We start from the raw sequence: 21,058 nt of genomic DNA, 5'->3' as shown, positions 1-21,058 counted from the left end.
TATAACATGTTGATGTACATACAAAGAGTCTACGGAAACTTGCATTGAAATTGGACTTATGTTAGTACCCAGAAAGCTAATGAAAATTACTCGTTCGCACATACCGTATTCAATGTGCCCCAGGAAATGAAACAGCTAGACCAAAACGCAAAGCGTGTTGTACATGGTGGAATAGAGTTGAATGGTGGAATAGAGTTGAATGGTAGTGTTAGATCTACTCTTTGTAAGCAATAGAAATAAAAAATATCAAATCAAGAAATTTCAATGGTGGAGTTAAGGCATTTTGCCTTTTCTTCGATTTAGCAGTACATAAGTTCCATTTCACTTTTATTGTTTCTATAATTGTTCAACTAGGTTAACCACGACACGAGTGAAAGCATGTTAGAATTTCTATACATGTATCTGCCATTTAATTTCAATGTTTGATAAAAGTGGCGTGTCGAGGGTCGGCTGTTCTGGGTATAATCCATCCTTGGTTCGATTTACCTTAAGATGTATAACTTGGAAAGGACTGTAGAATTAAATATATGCAGAAAATAAAAGATAGTCTCTCTTTCTGCCAAATGACCGGACCTCCTCTACAGAGTAGAGACGAACGCTGTTGCCTAGTCATCAAGGGGTTTCGGGTCGGATTCTCGGCGGAGTCAGGTTGCATAATTGTTTGAATTTCACTTTAAACAGTAGGTCAAATCCTGATTACCCTATTAGACTATCCGGGCAATGGACTTAAAACAAACGGTCATATTCCAAGCCGTGGGAAATTCCTAGACATACCACCGTCTGTTGATAGGTTGAATATTACTGGGTAATGTGCAACGATGAGAATCAATATTGTTATTAATGTTCTATGAAATGGAAATGACTGAATCCTCCGATGTGGCATGAACACTTTGATGATATTTAAAAGTCCATCAAGACATTTGCTTCTATGCATTTCTGTATGTGGTTGTATTTGTGCATACAATCTTACAATCTCGTATTATTAAGGTGCAATGGGTGACCCATACAGAAGGCACCCAAATGTCCACGTAGTACACCCTGGACTGCATTTTGCATACCAACGAGGCTCTGGAACCTAGCCTCAGTGACATTACAATCCTTTGTGACATGTGCGTATCAAGGATGGCAAGGAGGGAACTTTTCTCCTCCAGAAAACGAGAGGTGAAAATTATCACTGTTCATTGTCGTTTTCTACGTGGAAAATAAAATAAATGTTATTCAGTTTCCAAATAATTCAAAATAAAACAATTCACCTCACTGGAAAATTATTATTTGGTCCCCTCTGTAAAAATTGTTCTTTGTCTCCCTGAAGAAAAAGTTTGTTTGCCCTCCCGTGGAAAGACATCTGAATACCACATGTTCTATGGAACTTGTGCTGTGTGCTGTCCAAGTGTATATATGATTGTCTTCAATTTTATATCATCACCATTCATCCTGATCGCTGTAATTAGCCAAAAGTGGTAGAACAACGAAGTAATATATGTAATATTTCGTGTACACTTTTAAGTTTTAAGGGTAAAAAGTCCAGGAGTGAAACAATTCAAGTAAATATAAAACATTTTATTCACATGTCATTTGTATCACAAACAACAAAGTAGCAGAAAATCCTTTGTAGAGTTGCTTCCAATTTCCAAATATGAGAAAGTAGATTTTTTTTATAATTTATGTATGTTGAAGGGAACACACAGAAGAGTAGAACATGTTTCTTGACCCAAGAGACAAGATCCGTAGAGCATAACTAGATTTCACACAACGATTACTGCAAAGAATTAAAAATCCATATTTAGTACTGACATAAGTACGTTAATTGATAACAACAATTGTTTCTGTTTTGACGATTCTTCGTCAAAATATTGAGTTAAAAAATGCAAACCCATGTATTGATATCAGAGTAGAGAGGAGATTGTTGTGTATACCGTGAACTTTTCTCAACGAAAAGTATATATAATATATGATTGTGTTTACAATTTCTTAAAATAAAGTTCAATTTCACGGTATACAAATTTCTTAACATAATGCTTTGTTATACAGGGTGGTACAAAAGTAGGTTCACAGTTGGGCAAAGACTGTCAACCTACGTTTGCGCCACCCTGTACATTAACTACTTAGGTTCTCCTACGCAAAAATGAATTTCAAGTTATTTAAATAATATTTTATCAGATTACTTCGAAAGTAAGGAAAATAAGTGCTCAAATGGAATTTTACTTTAACTTTTTCTTACCTTTAACCGTAGTAAGCATATCCCAATCCATGTCCGTAGCCAAGTCCGTAGCCGCCAAGACCGTAGCCGCCAAGACCGTAGCCGCCATAGCCGTAAGCTGGGATGCCGTAGCCAAGTCCGTAGACTCCTCTCTTCTCCCTGTTGGCCTCCTGGGCGAAAGCAACAGCCAAGACGGCGAAGAGGACGATAAGAGCCTGTGGAATAAAGATAACAATTATTATATTAATGTGAAAAATAGATCAGTGTAATATTTACTTCAAAACGTAAATGGTATGGATTGTAGTTCCATGTCAAACGTGAAAATCTAACATATTGTTGTTTTTAATTTTAAAACGGCAACAAGAAGCAGACAATACTATTTCTTTTACATATTTCAATGAAAGTACAATTCGGTAATGTAATCCTTATTTCAGCCTGCGGAATACATTACAAGTTAATTTTCAACAATAATACTTATTTCTCCAGCTGTCCGGAATGCAAAATTATCTAATTTGTGTTAGCATTTCTACTTCGAAACGATCACAGTTTTTTTGTTTGATTGTTTTTTGCTCTAGTACTTTTAAATTGTGAGTATTATGTTTTAGATCTAAAACATAATACTATATTATTTGTTTGACTTTATGCAATATCTGCATTCAATAATCAGTTGCTATTGTATTGATAAACCATACACGAGAAAAAGCACATACGTAATAAAGTACATAAATAAGAACAGCATGGAAAATTATTAAGATTTAAAACTTTCGTATTGAAAAAAGGTGTATTTTAAAGACTGTTTTGTTCACAGATACTAATCGTGGTTTGATTCATAGTAAACGAAAAAGTACTAGGTAAACCTCAAACCCGGAAAGAACAAGCCACCCTATTGGCTATTCGCGGCACGTACTGCTACTTCTAGTTTTACCGTGGCTGTGAGAAAAGAATAGTACACTATGCCGGGAATCTGATTTCCAATCCAGTTTCTAATTCTCAAACATCGTCGACAACGTTTACAAGACCGAAAAGAGTTGAAAAATTTGAGAGATCAAACAGTTTTACTTACCAAGAATTTCATGTTGGTTAGTTTCTACTGCTCGGTTTCAACAGTGGATATGCTTACTGTACAGTTTGTCGAAGCTTTTATACTAACACATCGACCTTGTACTTGACCAAGTTGTAATTGTTGCTGATTTCTTCTTTCTCTTTTCTTATGTTCCGGGCTATAGCTGTAGGTCAATATCACCCGTGCATTCTCTATGTGACGCAGCCACTGACCTTCAAGCAAAGATTTCATTAGTAGGAACTGGTGATCGGTGCAAAAACAATTCAGACAATTTTTTTCACAAAATTTCAGTTATGGCGGAAATAATTTTGAATTTATATTTTAAAAAAAATTGAGTTTCGACTCTGTTCGTTCATTGATAGGTGTTTCTAACGTTGTTTATCAGAGTATCTTTGTTTACGCAAGAGCGAAATGTCAGAAAACAGCATTCACTTTAAAGAGAGGTGGGCAAGCTCATAGCCTCGGCCCCGAAGGTTCTACATTCGAGTCCCTGCGAGGTTTTAGATATTTCTTTGTCACTATTCTTTCACATTTTTCTTCATTTCTGAATCATTCATTCTTATCGTTGCGATTAATCTAAAGAGCAGAAATTGAAATGGAAATTCGTAGGTAGAGGATATTTGCTCGGCCTTTGAGACAAAAATGGATATGTGCGAGAGATATTTAGAACTAGGTGTGGGGATGTTAAAGAAAATTATGATGGCTGGTGGATGGCATCCCCATTACTACCCGTCTTTTTTTAGAAATAAGAATTACTGATAGGGGAAAGTGGGGGAATCGTGCGCGGCGGGGAATCGTGCGCACCACGTTTCCGAAGGTACGAGCCAGAGAATGAGCTTTCGATTCATGCTATAACCTAGCGGGCGTCTCAGGAAATACTACTACATTGGGCTTTTCGCGCCAGTTGTATTGTGTTGTGTGTAGCGAGTGGATGTTTGTTTTTGTGTCCATTGTTGTTATTTTGCTGTTGACGAAAATAAGGAGGTATGTCTTAAATTTTTACTCTAGTGTTTTGAACTATGCTTGTTTCGATAGTGCATGATCATGTCTATACACGTGTCTACTTGTTACGAGATTAACTTTTTTATATTTTTTTCTAGAAAGTAAATTTTTTGTAAGGTTGGTGTGGGACAATGGTGCGCTTCGGAGAAAGGGTGCGCACGATTTCCCCGTATATGTAATTGAATGCGCACAATTTCCCCAAACGACATTAAAGGTGAAACAAGTAGTAATACCCAGGTTTTTATTTTGTTCACAGATGCCACGAAATTACAACAGAAAAACTGAGAAGAACTCCTACTCTCAGGGTAATCTGAAAAACGCTCTGGACGCTATCAAAAATGAAGGAAGAAAAATAAGGGAAGTTGGCAGATGGTTCAACATACCTGAGTCTACTTTACGGAAAAAGCTTGTAGAAAATCGTGATCTGCCTACTCCAACCCGGCTTGGAAGAAAATCAACGTTTTCTGTTGAAGTGGAAAGTGAATTGAAGGACTATGTTCTGACACTGGCAAAGTTATTCTACGGGTTAACTCCGAAAGAATTAAGACGCATAGCATTTAGATATGCAGAAGATCACGAAATTGTACATTCTTTCAATATGGAACAGGCTCTAGCAGGTAAAGACTGGCTGTACGGATTTTTAAAACGAAATCCCGATGTAACTCTACGACAACCCGAAGGAACAAGCTTAAATAGAATTACTGCATTCAATGAAGAAGAAACGAAGCTATTTTTCTCAAATCTTCAGAAAGTTATGAATGAATATAAATTTGAGCCAAGGCAAATCTACAACATGGATGAGACAGGAATAACGGTCGTCCCAAAGAAGTGCCCGAAGATTTACGCTGCGAAAGGTATGAAGAGGATTGGTGCTGCTACTTCAGCAGAAAAAGGGCGCACATTAACTGGTGTTTTTGCTGTCAACGCTGCTGGATCTTATATTCCTCCAATGCTGATTTATCCGCGGAAACGTATGACACCTCAATTACAAAGAAATGGTCCTATCGGGTGTTCTTACAAGTGTTCGAAAAATGGTTGGACAAACGCAGAATTGTTCACCGAGTGGCTAGTTCACTTCCAGAAATCTGCAAAACCCGCAGCAAGTGACCCAGTGCTGCTTATTTTAGATAACCATGCAAGCCATATTTCAATCGAGAGTTATGAATTCTGCAGGAATAACCACATTCATATGGTATCTCTGCCACCGCACACATCACACCAGTTGCAGCCGCTCGACGTAACATTTTTCAGTCCATTGAAAAATGCTTTGTACAGGGAATATGATCTTTATTTAACTACAACTGGCCATGAGAGGGTGACAGAATATGATTTGGCTGAACTCCTAAATCATGCTTTCATAAAAGTTGCAACAATGGAGAAAGCTGTTTCAGGTTTCCGCTCTACAGGAATATTTCCCTTTAATCCCGACAAGTTTCAGGATCATGATTTTGCTCCTGTTCAGGACGTTACACTTGTTATCGCTGAAGATTCTTCCTCTCCTAAAGGTTTGAACAAATCATGTGGCATTCCGAACAGTGCAGATAGAGACTTAGTGGAAGAAAACAAAGATTCTTCCTCTCCTAAAAGTTCGAACAAATCATGTGGAATTCCGAACAGTGCAGATGAAGACTTAGTGGAAGAAATCATCCATCCAAATCCTGATAATAATGTGCCTTCAACATCTGCTGCAGGGACAAACTCTTTCCTTTCCTTTGTCCCAATGGGATTTCGTCAAGGAAAAGGGAATAATACCAAAACTGTAAAGAATTCTCGGCGAGCAAAACAACATTCAGAAATTTTGACCAGTACGCCCATTAAACGCAAGTTAGAAGAGGCCCAAAAGAAGAAACAAGAAGGAAGTAAGAAGAAGTTGGACAAAATAACGCGACACCATAAACGTCGGTGTGGAATGAAAAGCATCAAGAAGAAGCTGATAAGGAAAAGGCAACTTTCAGAGTCGTCCGAGTCAGACACCGAGGATCAAGAAATTGTTTTTGATGACGATGAATTGGATGACGTAGACTTAGAAAGCGGACAAGGCAGTGCTTTGATTGTACAAGACACTAATGAACGTTGCGGAATTTGTGGTGATTTTGGGAAAGACGGTGAATTATGGTATCGATGTGTTTCTTGCTGTGAATGGAGCCATGCAGAGTGTACTGGTGTCGATACAGCCAACAATTACGTGTGTGATTTTTGTAATCGAAAATAACATCGTCTTCCCCATTAATTTTCTTTCAATTTTAAATATTGAAACAGCAATTCAATTGCCTTCTACAATTGTAAGGCAACCACTTTTAACACATTCAATTTATATGTTGTTAATCTGATATATAACTACATACATTTTTATTTGCTGAACTATTTATTAATGCGCACCATTGCCCTACCCTTGCGTATCATTACCCCATAGGTTGGGGAATTGTGCGCAAATGCAGGTTTGCATTACATGATGCATTACTCACGTACACACTGTTTTCTTTCAATTATAATTATTTCATTCAAAAGGAGAAAGAATGAAAAAGTATTAAGCTAAATTTCATATTTTCTCAAGCAAAACCTTTCCAAATATAATGAAAATTGCTTAGGTGCGCACAATTCCCCCACTTTCCCCTACTTCTCTGAAGAATATTGTTTGCTTCCTAAATTTTATATTTGCACATTTGGGGGAAAATTGCTATTCGCATAGAACAATTACAACAAAGTACAACATGCAAGGAGACTGCAGATTCACAGTACGTATGACACCCGCATAAATTTAACAGTCCTTTTGCCACACGCGTGTAAACGATCACAAAATATGCTCCTTTACATTATTTATATAAGGTGAAGTACCAGGTAGAATCTTATGATGAAGAAAGTACAAAGATATAACAATAATAGTTGTTACTTTTAGATTCCCTCATCCTTAACTCACACCCTCCTCTTCAACAAAAGTTGTAACATAGCGAAAGACTATGGTGGGGAGGGTCTCAAACAAACAATGTGAAGTACAGTATCTCATTTCTGCTGGCTCTGTAACTACCCCCTTTTTTTGTTTGGGTGGGAAATGTAGGATAAGCAAATTAAATCACTACTGCTATCAGTGGAGCAATTTTTTCCTTTTTGTAGTTTTTGGAATATTTTGGAATATCATTATTATTAGAACTGAACACTTGTATTTCTGTCTGAGTAGTATTTCAAATGTAACTTTCTTCTGTATACAAGAGTCGAGGCAGACTGAATCACAACCAATACAAGGAAAAATAATCTTTATTTCTTGATAAAGATATTTGAACTCTTTTAACTCATGCAAAGGCACGTATACAGTGGGATGATCGAGTATGTCCGTGACTATTTTCATTAATGTTCACTGAATTATTTCTAACACATGTTGAGCCATGTTCCGTTATGTCTGGATTGTTTTGAACACATGTTTTGCACCATTCTTTACGGAATGGCTCTTCTTTTATATATAGCGAACCACACCTGTCTTGTTATTCAGAGGAATCTTCGCACACCCTCAACCCTGAAAACATATTGGCAGTGGCAATGGATGAACATGTGCAGGTGAGAGAGTTACCATTCATAAGGGTGTTACAATCCATGAACCAACTTTCAAATGGTAAAACCGTGCAAATTTTCCATCTACACAGAATTAATCGATTGGTCAACTATGATGGATCACATGACAACAGAAAGTGTTTTCTTCACAAATTTTCGTACATAAACTTTCCATGCCACACACAGGAAGATGTGTGAAAAGTGAACAGAGTCTGCTGGAGAAGTATGAGTCCCAATAACCAGAGACGGCTTTGTTAGAACAACCCTATTGTTCCGTTCTGCAAAGCCAACATTTAGAAGGAAATCCGACTTGAAATTAATACCTGCAAATGAAAACAAGTAAATTAAGACACACTGTCAATGGTTGAATGGTGCAGCCATTTTCTCTCGGTGAATTGTGGGCCAATTTTAAGTAATGAAACGGCCGAAGAGCTGCACAACTGTTCGTTTACGTAAACAATAAAAACATTGAAGTAAGTTTAATAATCTGTAAAACATTTTACTATCAAGTAACGGTCTTAAAGATACAATTTTTTTGGTATCCAAAATATTGATTCTCCTATAGTGTGGACACAATTTAAGATTGATAACCATATTTAGTGCTGCTTATTTCATTTGCATTTTTATTTATTATAAAGCCAAATAAACAATCTGCGATAGAAAAGTTATTCAATTAATCATACAAGGGAGACATTGAAAAATTGAATATTTTTGTCAAAATTTTCAATATTTAACGTTAATGAGCGAACTGAACATAACCGATTTTGATTTGTTTTTTCCCCCTCTACGTTACTATTTGCATAATGCAACTTTCCAGCACTATTAGAACTTGATGAAATGAACTTCATGTTTTCCAACCAACCTTCGTAGCACAGCGTCGACGCCAGGGGTCTTGGATTCGAATCCAAGCCTTCATATGGATGTTCTTTGTGAGTGTCCCCCCATCAATTTCATCATATCATCACTCATCTTTATCGTCTAAATTAGTCAAAAAGTGGAAGAAAAGCAACGCTAAGTAACAAACATCAAATCAAATTAATTTTTTCGACCCACCATAATCCCCAAGGCTCCTCTTTGAGCTCTCATATAGTGTAATGAATATGTTTGTGTACAAGCCAGTAATGTTATTAAGCTATTAATATCGTTAAAATTCTTAATTTTCTTGCTACATATCTCGGCGTCATTAGTTCAAGAATAAGATTGAATAAAAGATGAAGTACGAATTTCGTAATTTACTTGGGTAAGAATAAAAAGGTAACCAACGATAAGCAGAAGCATGTTAAGAATATGCTTTTGATTTAGATTTGTTAATGCATTACGCATTTATTACATTGTTTAATAGCAGTGGCAGCGATTAGGGGGGGCAGTTGCCCCCGCACTATGCTAAACCTTATCTACCAAGGTAGGTAAAGTAAACTGTCCCCCCCAGTTTTGGCACTTTGCCCCCTAGTTTTGGAACCGCCACTGTTTAATAGCCAAATATGTTATACATGACATTTTGGACGTATGTCCTGTAATCGACGCTGATGTGTCTGTCCTGGGTTCAGCATTGGCGGCGCCAGGATTAATTATCTGGGGTGCTGAGGGAGTGCGGAATATTTTTTTACGACGTTGAAAATAAGTAAAGAATGAAATATGCATGCATGTTTTAGCAGAGGTGCATTTACAAATTCTTGTCTGGTGGGGGGGGGGGGACAAGTACCAGAATAAACGTGCCAATAATAATAATAATATTTGTAGTAACAGCAGTAGTGGTAGTAGTATCAAACACGTTATTATCCTCGAAAATCACGCAGAAAGGGAGAAGTCTGTGCTAAAGCATTTGTGTTGGACAAACGATTTCAAATATATTTTCAACACTTTCAATTTCATATTAGCTAATAATTGAAAACAAGGACACAAACTGTATTTTGAAAGAGAAAATGTATGACGAATATAATTTTTCTTGTACATATGACGTATAACTTTCATGTACAACATACGTTTTACACATATGCAACATGGAGCGACGTAAAAGATAAGAAAATACATATGAAACATGTTAACACTAAATTGTGTACGTATTCAAAGTTTCTTTAATACATTTGTATAACATATTACAGAGGAACAACAAGTAGGCGGACAATAAAACCGGTTAACAACAATGCCAAAAAAGTTACTCACTGAGCTGTAGGCAATTATCGGAAAACACAAACGGGCCACTTAAAACAAAAGAAGAAACAATTCTTAACAACAATATTGACGAAAGAATAGACAACGGCCTCTGATGTTTAAGAGACAGTACAGGAAAATACGTATATGCGACATCTCTTTCAATGCTTGGCTGTTGTATACAATAACAGCGTGTCACTGCAATACCTAACATTCGGCCGCTCAATGTGACTGCGACATATGACACTGTAATGTTTTCAACATAGGTTTTGAATAGGGGGTGCTGAAGACCCTGGGGTTCAGTAACAGTTCAATTTATTCCATGTAATTTACTGTCTTACAAATAAATAAAGCAGCCAAGATTGTTAATACACCAAACATAATAGTTTACACATCCAAAAACATAAACTATCACGTAGAATGCATACACATTGCAAGATGTCCCCTTAACTCGTTTCAAGTTGGTTCGCTAACAGAGTCACAAATCAAAGTAAACTATCACGTAGAATGCATACACATTGCAAGATGTCCCCTTAACTCGTTTCAAGTTGGTTCGCTAACAGAGTCACAAATCAAAGTTACAAATGATGCACTCAGATAGTACATGCAAAAATAGTTCACTTCTCGTCAAGTGGGGAAAGTAAACGGTACTTTAGTATTATACTACGGACTACTTTCAAATCGTATTCCGCCAAATACGATTCCCACTTATCGAACCTAACCTAACCTAACCGAATGACTCATGTTTGCGAGGGGAATATAATTTAAAGTAGACAAACGAGCTAGTCCGTATAATACTAAAGTACCAAGTAAACAAGCTATGAAACATTTCGTTCTAATAGGTTCATTGTTTAGTTGTATATTGCTTTATTTTCGTAACAATACCGGAAGCGTATTTACAAACCCTATAGTGCTGCAGAACCAGAGGTATATGACACTTTCTTATTGGCTGTGTGAACCGGAAGTGTTTATGTTCCGTGTCCATTGTTCCTTGCTTCTTCATTTACAGCAAAAGTATGGAAAAATTAGACTTGTGATTATATAGTATATAAAGTTTGTAAACAGATTGTCGAAATTACGTTAAGAAATATACGTTTATATAATAAATTATGTTTAAAATGCTATGCGTTGGATATATATAATTTTCTCAATAATCATTCGTAGTTTGGTAGTTACAATGTTTGCACTGATGTGACTTCAAGAAGAGCTCTGATTTCTGTCTTCTAAAACATTAATTTAAATAATTTTGCTAAATAATGAACTTTATTGTAAATGGGTTTCTTATCTTGTTGGGATGGATATCTGAAATCTACACTGTTAATTTGAACCCTGCCATCTAGCGTTAACTTGAAGGAACGCTGCATTAACTTCCGGAATGGCAGCCAATCAGTAGCCAAATATCGCTGGAGGTTCTGCAGTACTATAGGGTTTGTAAATACGCATACCGGAAAAGGTGTAAAACGCACATATACTTCATGAATCGATATCAATACTAACAATAAAACAATATAGCTGCAGGGATCGAACAATACATCCTGGTTCTCGTAAATTCACTCCAAATAACCATGCGCTAGAAGTATTGTAGCGGAAGCATGTATTTCCCACTTCTTTTCCACTGCATCTTTTCCACGCCTGATGAAAACCTGAATATGAAGGTCAGTGACAAAGTGGTAAATAACAGCTTACACGCGAACATAAGTAACGATATTATGCCCTGCAGGGTCGGTAGAGGAAGAGACAAAAGTGAAAGACATGAGAAACAAGCATCAACTGGATCAAGTGCAAGGGCATTCTCTTTGTATAAAAGATACAACAAATTGCATGAGGAACATAGTCATATTTGCATCAAAGCACCAGACTAGCTCAACAATCATCATGAAATACTTGGTAAGATATTTGTCCATGTTAATCCTACCTTTTGCACGTGAAGCATCAGTCATTTTCTTCATTTCAACAATTTTCTTAACGTTCTTAACTTTACTACAGTTCATGATATTTCTAGTTCATTTATGACTGAGAATACTTTTACGATATGGAGTTTTGCCTATTTTCAGTTTTATACATTCTTATATCACAGTATTCTTTTGAATTGCTACTTTTATCACTGAATGCCTACGCTCAAGCACATATTTACAAAGAATTGTTAAAGGCTTTTCTTATTTTCTTTCTTTTTAGTTTTATTTTAAGTCTACTTTATGCATACATAGGCTAATTGGGACTGGGCCTACAGTTCAAATTGGTCCGAACCACTATGCGCCTCGAACGGTTTCGAATCCGGTACCGGTTGATTACAAGGCGAAGATGTTACCGCTTCACCATCACGGAAACCTTTTTCCTATTTTCTGTACAAAATATTAGGATTCCAGGGATCGAAGCATTAGTATAACTACCAGTGTAATGATACATACGAGTTGTTTAGTAATGAAGTGCATTACAGTTAAAAAAAGGACTTTATTAAAGTAGAAAATTCAAACTCTTAATTTCAATATAATTTCAATTTTTTTGTTAGTTTTAATTTGCCTCGGCAGGAGATATATAAGAGGGAACAAATAATAAAATATGAATTTGTTGTTAAAGAAAGTAATCAACATTAGACAGAAGTTACGGACAACATGCCCTAAAGTGTCACGAATTATCTGGCTACTGCCTGAATAGTTGGCTGTTTTGTTCTCTTCTGTTTTCGCTAATCGTGACGATGAACTGGTGTTAAGGGGTAGATCAGTATTTGCTGAACCTCACTCTAGAATAAAGACTAATGCATTGAATTTCATTACATGAAATTGATGAAGTGATACTCATAAAGGGACACTGCCGCCCAAGTGTTGATATTAGGTGTTCATCATAATCTGTGGTTTGTTACAGGCTCTTTTCGTCTTTTTCGCCGTCCTGGCCGCTGCTTTCGCACAGGAAACCGTCAGGGAGAAGAGGACCGTTGGTTACGGTCTTGGCTATGGCGGATACGGTCTTGCCTATGGTGGATACGGTCTTGGCTACGGTCATGGATATGGTCTTGGTCATGGATACGGTCTTGGTCATGGATACGGATATTACGGTTAAAAAGTATGTACACAAAATTATACCTAATACTTAAATTGTGAGATAATGTTTTGAATCAGTTTTCTCCTTGTCTAATATTGTACTACTTTTATATTTACTAAGCAATTAGTAGTTTATTGTAACTAGTTTGGGCAATTCGAGACAATGTCGTAAGTAGACACTGTAACTCGATTCACGTGAACGCTACAGTAAATTCAATCAAATAGATCTACAATGTCAGAATTAATTAACACTAAAAATTTCGCACGGATTCTTATTTTGAATTGCGTGAAATGTGAAATAAATTCTTCAATGTTTTTCACAACCAAAATTACAATCTGCTTCTTCTTTTTCAGATTCAATGCCATTTAAAAAGCCACCAACTTCGAATTGAAGCTGGCAACAAGATATGCAACTTGTTCCTCTTCGACCAAAGATGATGCCTCTGGGACATCATTTTACCAGCTGACCAGTCATGAGATCAAAATCAAAATGAGACAATAAGAATGATGTAATTGTATATTATTTTTATTGCTACAATAAACATGTTTTGTTCATATCTGCTGGATTCATTGCAACTTTGCATAAATTCCTCATGATTCTAATAACGTGTATAAATCATGATGTATTTAAAGATTCTAGTAATCAAAATATTAGTTGGATCCATTGGAAATGTGTATTGTCATTTCTCTGGTTTTAACACTTAATGTATTAGGTCTAAATTGAGACACGATAGAATTTTTGTGCATAAGATGTTTAATTTTTCTTACAATTTTTATGCCCCAAATTCCCTTGTGTACAATAAAGTTGGTTATTTAATCTTCAATATATACAAGTTAATTATTTTAATAATAGTGCAAAGAGTTGCTTCATAGAGATGTCAACAAAACCAAAGAAATAAAGTGATTAAGGTAGCAACTGAGTCTCTATTTTAGAAACTTGATTTAACGTTACTCAAAGCTTGTGAATTTCAGAACCAGAGTTGTTTTTTTTATTTTCTTCTTTGCAATATATGGTACTCACTTCTTCATGCTGCTTATAATGAAAGATAAATTGCATATAAGCGAATTATTGATATGGTTATGAGCATATTATGGGATATAGTGTTCTTATTTTTTAACTCGTTTTTTGCTTCCTGCGTAGAAACTGCTTCTATTTGCTTCGTCATTATTTATTCATTACTCTCAATGCAGTTGGTGCTTGTATGTATTAGTCCATGCATACAAAACAGTCCGAATTCTAACGATGGAAACAAATTTACACCCATATATTAGACTTATGTTGTACCGAGGTCAGTTGGTATGGCCTTCATGCGCGCATTTGGTTACAAACCGGGCTGACCACATACGGTATGTTAAAAAAACTGAATCTCATGTTTATAATTGTGGAGTGCTATGTTTCGATGCAAAAAATTACCAACGCCCTATACTATCGCCGCTGAACACATGCTATTTAGAATTTGCCCTTGTGCTTGCTTCAGTTTGCCTCTGAAGTTGTCTTTCACTTCTTCGTTTTTCTTTTCTTCTTGAGAGTTCTAGGTCATTAACAGTCTGCTAGTTCCTGGTCGTCGCATGTCACACCATATGACGTCCTCACTGTCCTTCGATCTCAGCGCGTGTGTGTTGGTTACACATTGAGAATGGTAGGTGGACATGCGTAGAAGAGACCCATTCTGTACGAGGATGTTATTTCTATTGTGGACACTTATGTATATTATGTTTGACAATTGTTAGGTAATCAAGGTCTTGCTGGTTAGTGATGTGTTACAATTTCGTTATGACGTTCTCTTTAGGGAATCCGGAACTAGCCCACGCCACTGCCTGAAGTTTCGAGCATGTGCAAATTAATGGGACTGCAGAGGCCATAACCCCTCTTCTGAAAGTAAAAATGAATTGATTAAGGTGATCACTTCCCTTTGAGCCCCATGGCGGAAATTGCAGAAAAGCGACGCTAATGATTCGCTTGTGATAGCGAACTAACAAAATAAACCACCGCTGGCTTTTAGCAAATTATGGATAGTAAAACGTGTAAGCAAATACAGAACATGTCACAAATGATTCTTATATCTTTGGACTATCAATTATAGATGGCCACAATATGAAGTTGTCAACTGTGAATATACTTGGTAACTGCAGTTTGGAAATGATGACGGAAACGTAAATCCAACGTAAGGTAAATGGGCGAATGATAATGGAAAGAGATGAATGGGCGATCATAAATTCAATGTTTAATCGTAGTTCAAACTCACAGTATCTCTGCTCTACTCTTCACGTTTGAGGAATTAGGCTAGAATAATATTTCTTAAGCTACAATACTACAGCGTGCTTCAAAACATTGTTATAATTGAATTTTTATCATTAGATAAATGTGATAGGATTCGCGAGTTACTGCATTATAGATTTGATGATTGAGTTTCCATTCTTGTGCTTCGACTTGCGATGAGTTTAGCATAGAGTACTGCAATGGACCACTTTCGCTCGCTCAAACTCGATCGAATCTCCCACGCTCGAATATATAGAATATCAAATATCATTTCCATAATCGTACAAATATGTGTTTAAAATTCGTGCCGGTAGTTTCAGCCCATAATCATCTATTCATTCTCATATATTGCTATGTATTGGTAAGATAGGCTAAACTACATTTGAACATGGAGATGTTGACTATGTTCACGTTAGTTTCAATTTTTCTGTGTTTTTCACTTCACGAAGCATATTTGAAAGCTCACTACCACAAATAAATTACAGTTGTACGTGAACAACTGGGCTTCGAGCATATACCGGTCGTTTCCCTGTTCGAGCGTTATTCGCTCGAGTGAAGAAACAATCGATTCCGTGATGCCATCTAGCGTCATCCGTGCGAACTATTAGACGATCGAGCAAAAAAGCCTCGATGCAGAACTCTATTAGTTTAATAAGCATAATGATATGAAAGGAGCTTGATCCTCACTTAATTAAATCTGGATGTTGATAAACGACGAATGAAAAAATCTTTTACTTTTAAGTAAACATGCTCTCAATCAAGGCTGAATACTTGTTTGACCATAGCCGTGAAAATGTTGGTTTACAAGTTTTTTACCAGTGCTAAAAATAAACGGACCAAATAGCTTTCGTATCCAATCAAATCGTTCTGTATATCAGTGTGTGCTAAGATTTTCACACTTTTGATGGCGCATAGAGCTGTACGATATGCAGTTTTATTAATGTGGTATTATCGTGCAATGGGATACACAAGTATTGCTCCGCAAATTGCCAATGACTATTTTCATTAAATTTTCCTTGAATCCTACATGGATTTAAGGACTAAATTTTTATGTTAGTGGTGCAAAGGTTTTCAGCAGCTTGTTAGGCATTTTGTGTCAATTCCTGAAGCTATCATTGCGTAATATAAATAGAAACAACATAGTGATGGACAACTTGCTAGGTAATACTTATGTATCCCACTGTACGAACAGAATTGAACTAACAACGTAGTTTCGATAACATGAAACTACCGTTACCAATATTGTCCAAAAAAGGCAAACAGAAAAATCGTTTATTCCGAGGAAAGACTTTCATTGGAAAAGAAATAGAGTTAACTTAGTGGAATGAAGGAAATGCCAAATGTACAGTAGGTATAGATATTTGGCCTCAGTGGTGGAATGGCAGCTTATCGCTCTCTGAAAACACAAATCTCGGAGATGATATGAATATTTCTTTGTGGGTTTTCCACCAAAAATTTCTTGAGTGCTGTGTTCATTGTCACGTAACAATATTAATGAAATTATTTTCTGCATGACATAAATTTATCATTATCATCGTTATCATTGAAACAATCATCATATAGGATGATAATAGGAATTTCCCAATTTGATGTTTCTATTAATGGTTTAAGATACCAAATAACGATATACATTTTTTGTGAGAACTAATTTTTTATTGCCATAAGAAGCCCAGTCACTGTACAGCAACATTTTGTGTAGTACAAAATCTGCAATACATGATGTTCACAGGAAAAAATCGCCTAGTTGCCTTGAAGTGTCTGAAAAAAGAAAAACACTATTAATGTGTTACAAATTTAGCTACTTTGATGAAAATTGTAGGTATTTTTTATGTATTACAATTAATTATCTTTTATCACATACACAATTTTACTTGTAACGATGAATGTAAATAAATTGAATAATGCATTGAAATTTTGTTTTTTGAAGACCGAAAATTTTCATTCTATTATTCAACGCCGAGTTTGCATTTTTGTAAATTGCGTCGCTTTTCTGTCATCATATAGTTTAACCGCAACAATGAGGATAATTTTAACAAAACAATAACTTTCATGCCTTGTCCAGGATTCGGTTGCCTCCAGCTACATAGCATGCTACGCCAATCACCGCAACACTTAGCCACAGTATAAATAAATAATGTGCACTATACCTTTATCCATAGTATCCGGAGCCGTAGCCAAGGCCGTAACCAAGACCGTAGCCTCGACCGTATCCCAGACCGTAACCAAGTCCATAGGTACGGCCAAGACCATAGTATCCGCCGTAGCCAAGTCTGCCGTAACCGTAGCCCAGACCGCCGTAGCCGAGACCGCCGTAGCCGAGACCGCCGTAGCCGCCGTAGCCGAGACCTCCATAACCCAAACCGTAGGCAAGTCCTCTCTTATCTCGGGAAGACTCCTCGGCGAAGGCCACAGCCAGGAGGGCGAAAAGAGGCAAAAGAGCCTGAAAGGGAAAGAAGGAATACATTTAGGAGTCATTTAATACCTTTCTGAATTACAGCTAATTACTAAAATGCATATGTTTGAACTGCAATCATTTAATTTTCTTTGGTAGATATTGTTAATACGTATAAACTTAGGTACAAGTTCATTACGGTTTTTAAAATCGGAGAAATTTACTCCTATTTGACCAATACAGAAGGTCGTTCGGGATCTCTGAGGACAATGTTGGAAGGGTGATAAGTTCATGAAAACCCATGTCGCCACCAACGATCATGCTCAATTGGAAAACCAGCATTCTGCGCTATAGCACGACAATGTAATTTCCATTGCAACAGACTTTTCCGAAGAGTTATCATGTCCAACTTTTCCCACTCCTTCTAACAGGCTCTCCAGAGGCCATTGAGAGTGCGTGGACGTCTCTTTCCTAAGGCCCGTTTTGAGAGTCCAAATGCACAGAAGTCCATGGGTGACCCATCTGGCGCCTTCACCGGAATGTCGCTGTAAGGAATTGCACGGATGCCAGTTTCCACCTCGATTCGCTGTAAGAACAGACGAGTCGAACGGGAAGTATGGCTGGATGCTTTATCTTGGTGCACCCAGACCTGGTATTTGGCCTCCCCATACAGTGCCGGGATATCTATGTTATACATAGGTGTTAAAACCTCATCCTGATAGTACGTGGAGTTCACCTTCACATTATTAGCTACACGGCGAATTGCTAGCTTGCCATTATAGCAGTATCCAGCGATGATCATGAAACCCCGGGGAAAACTTTCCTGGCATTCTCGATACAATGTTTGATAATTGTTTTTGTCGCGAGGGCGGTAGTAAATCGCGCGGGGTTTGTGACAGTCACTAAGGTAGACATATGCTTCGTCTAATGTCACCACATTTTTCCATCTCTCCCCTGCAAGATAGGTCTCATAGAGCTTTCTAGCGCTCGTGCGACGTTCCGCAATGTGACGAGGCAACAGCTTGTGAACTCGCCGCTTATGCCGCATTTCTAGTTGCAGGTCCTTCTTGATTATGGTGTTCACTGTTGACACAGACATTCCCAACTTACGTGCGATACTCCTTTGGGGGGCAGGGTTACCTCCTGACACAAGGGCCTTCACTTTTCTCACTATGTCCGGTGTACGACTCGTAGCTGCTCGTGGATTTGCCTGTTTCTTCCCCTGTGGAATTAGGCCCAGTCGGCCTTTGCCTTTTTTGTTCAATACCGCACCGATCCCGTTCTTCGGTATCACAAAACCAGGCTTCTTCCACATTCTTTTGATTGCCGAATAGCTATATTTAGCATCGGAAAGGGCTGTTATGTAGCCCTCAAAGTATGGTTCAATTTTCTTCGGCATCGTTGTAGGTAAATGGCAAAACACTCTGCACACGCGTTCTCGGTACTGACGTGACTCAACATGCACCGTTTGATAACAGCGCCGCCAGCGGCTTTCAAAATCGTCACCAGAGATCCCGAACAACCTTCTGTATTAGTACAATTCTTATCTAACTATACTAACAGTAAACAACTTTAGTACATTTGAAATGTTCTGTGATCTTTCCATTGTTGTTTTGTTGTTTTCTTAGTCCACTTTATGCACAAAAAGGTTAATTGAGACTGGACCTACAGTTTAAAGTGGGTTCCGAACCACTATGTGCCTCCACCGGGTATTGAACCCGGGACCCCTTGAATACAAGGCTACAACGCTACCACCATCGGGGGGCCCCCATTTTTGTTGTCGCTTCGTTGGTTTGGTTTATTTTACCTCGCTTTTCTGCCACATTTGGCTAAAGGCGAAGATGATGATGAGCGATGATATGATGAAATGAAGAAACACTCCAAAGAACACCAATTCCCAGAACGAGATTCGAACCCGCTACCGCTGTAGTCTTGGTGCCCTGTGCTAATCACGTCGCCAGAGAGGTCGGCTCTCCATCGTAAAGAAAATGGTTTGAGTTTTATCACACAATTTGTGTTACATGAAATCTATTATTAACTAATGTCCTGCAGTGTATTGAAGGATGTTGTCATATAGCTTCAAAACACAAACGCAAAACACAAAAAATAGGTTCGTTTCCTTATTTCAATCGATTAATTCCGTTTATTAGCATTTTGCAAAAGACACAAGTTGTCAATGCAGTTGCTAAGTTTAAAATTTTCAAGATTAATCACATATAAATGGTTTGTTCTGAATCAAAGTGTCTGTTATTGATCGTTTAGCTCATTTCATTTTTGGTTTTGAAAACGCGATGTGATGAGATAAAGTGCGAAAAGATTATTTACAATTCATGAATAATTGTGTTATATTTTTCGTGTGTTCTTTTATTTTGTATTTTGATATTTTTAGTTTTCATATATTTCACTAACAAGTAGCTATTGTAACCAATTTGTAAAATCTCAAGTAGAGATGGTCAAGTGAAAGAAAAGTCTTGTGCCTTAACTTCGCAATCCAAAACAATAAATAATAGATCTTGAACATTTTTCCTTCGCATAGTTTTGGTGTGTAAACATATTATACCATTTATGTTAGTCGTTTTTACATCCGTATCCCACCTACTTGGACACTCAGACATACATAGACATACAAGCAATAATAACGAAAATAGACTTACCAAAAATTTCATGTTTGAGGTTAAGGATTGTAACTTGCGGTAGACACAATGATTACTGCACCTCTTGCTCGATCTTATATATGCGACCATCAACCTTGTGGCGATACATTATCATGGAGGAATTTCACTTCCACTTGGCAGTTTCCTTTACGATGAGTTATTGGGTTATCGCTGTCTTTGTTCTTCGAATTGGAACAACAAGTATGTTTGATTTATTACTTTCTTCCTCATTTGAATCGATTAATTCCGTATATTAGTATTTTGCATAAACCTCAAGTTGTCAATACCATTGCTAAGTTTGTAATTTTGAAGATTTATCATACCCTACATAAATGGTCCGTTCTGATTTCATTGTGTTATGGATAATGTGGCTCAGTTCTAATCATGGAACTTACTCACATTGAAGTCTAGATGAAATGAATGTTATTCTCTGGACAAATAACATTAAAAATGTATTTTATATAACTTGTATACAATAGTTTTTCATTCGTAATATAATAAAACTGATTTTAAATAAAATCCAAATCTCAATAATTATCTAGGCACGAGTTTTCGTTAAGTTTTTTCTACAAGTCTATCGATAATTTTGAATCTGGTTATTTGAATATCAAAACTATTTCTATATCAATTTCGGCCTTCTTGAAACGAAGAAATCTTTCCTGTTAAAATGTCACTTTTAAAGTTTGACTTTACGCAATTGTGGAAGATGATCAACGTATCTTTAATATTTCTATTTTTTGAGCGAATAACGCTGT

The 21,058-nt window shown here is 37.0% G+C and overlaps 1 protein-coding gene and 2 long non-coding RNA genes across 3 annotated transcripts; 1 reads left to right on the top strand and 2 right to left on the bottom strand.

Annotated features, from left to right (window-relative positions):
• Positions 1–1,545: 1,545 nt before the first annotated feature.
• On the bottom strand, positions 1,546–3,312 carry LOC145980963 (uncharacterized). The gene is made up of 3 exons (XR_014440900.1): positions 3,264–3,312; positions 2,222–2,415; positions 1,546–1,759 (listed from the first exon to the last, which is right to left on the bottom strand). It is a non-coding gene; the product is annotated as an uncharacterized LOC145980963 (long non-coding RNA).
• An 8,437-nt stretch (positions 3,313–11,749) lies between these two features.
• On the top strand, positions 11,750–13,554 carry LOC145980818 (uncharacterized). Its single transcript, XR_014440891.1, has 3 exons — positions 11,750–11,846; positions 12,822–13,019; positions 13,352–13,554. It is a non-coding gene; the product is annotated as an uncharacterized LOC145980818 (long non-coding RNA).
• A 3,348-nt stretch (positions 13,555–16,902) lies between these two features.
• LOC145980630 (uncharacterized) lies at positions 16,903–20,335 on the bottom strand. The gene is made up of 3 exons (XM_083113667.1): positions 20,304–20,335; positions 17,405–17,697; positions 16,903–17,015 (listed from the first exon to the last, which is right to left on the bottom strand). Exons 1-2 carry the CDS (start codon positions 20,313–20,315, stop codon positions 17,407–17,409), a joined length of 303 nt encoding a protein of 100 aa, XP_082969793.1. The 5' UTR covers positions 20,316–20,335; the 3' UTR covers positions 16,903–17,015; positions 17,405–17,406.
• Between the last annotated feature and the right edge of the window lie 723 nt (positions 20,336–21,058).

The sequence above is a fragment of the Lepisma saccharinum genome, chromosome 28 (genome assembly GCF_977018435.1).
Source record: "Lepisma saccharinum chromosome 28, izLepSacc3.1, whole genome shotgun sequence".
Taxonomy (NCBI): Eukaryota; Metazoa; Arthropoda; class Insecta; order Zygentoma; family Lepismatidae; genus Lepisma; species Lepisma saccharinum.
The sequence above is the reverse complement of the archived record's forward strand: the minus strand, read 5'-3'. Positions and strand labels throughout refer to the sequence as shown.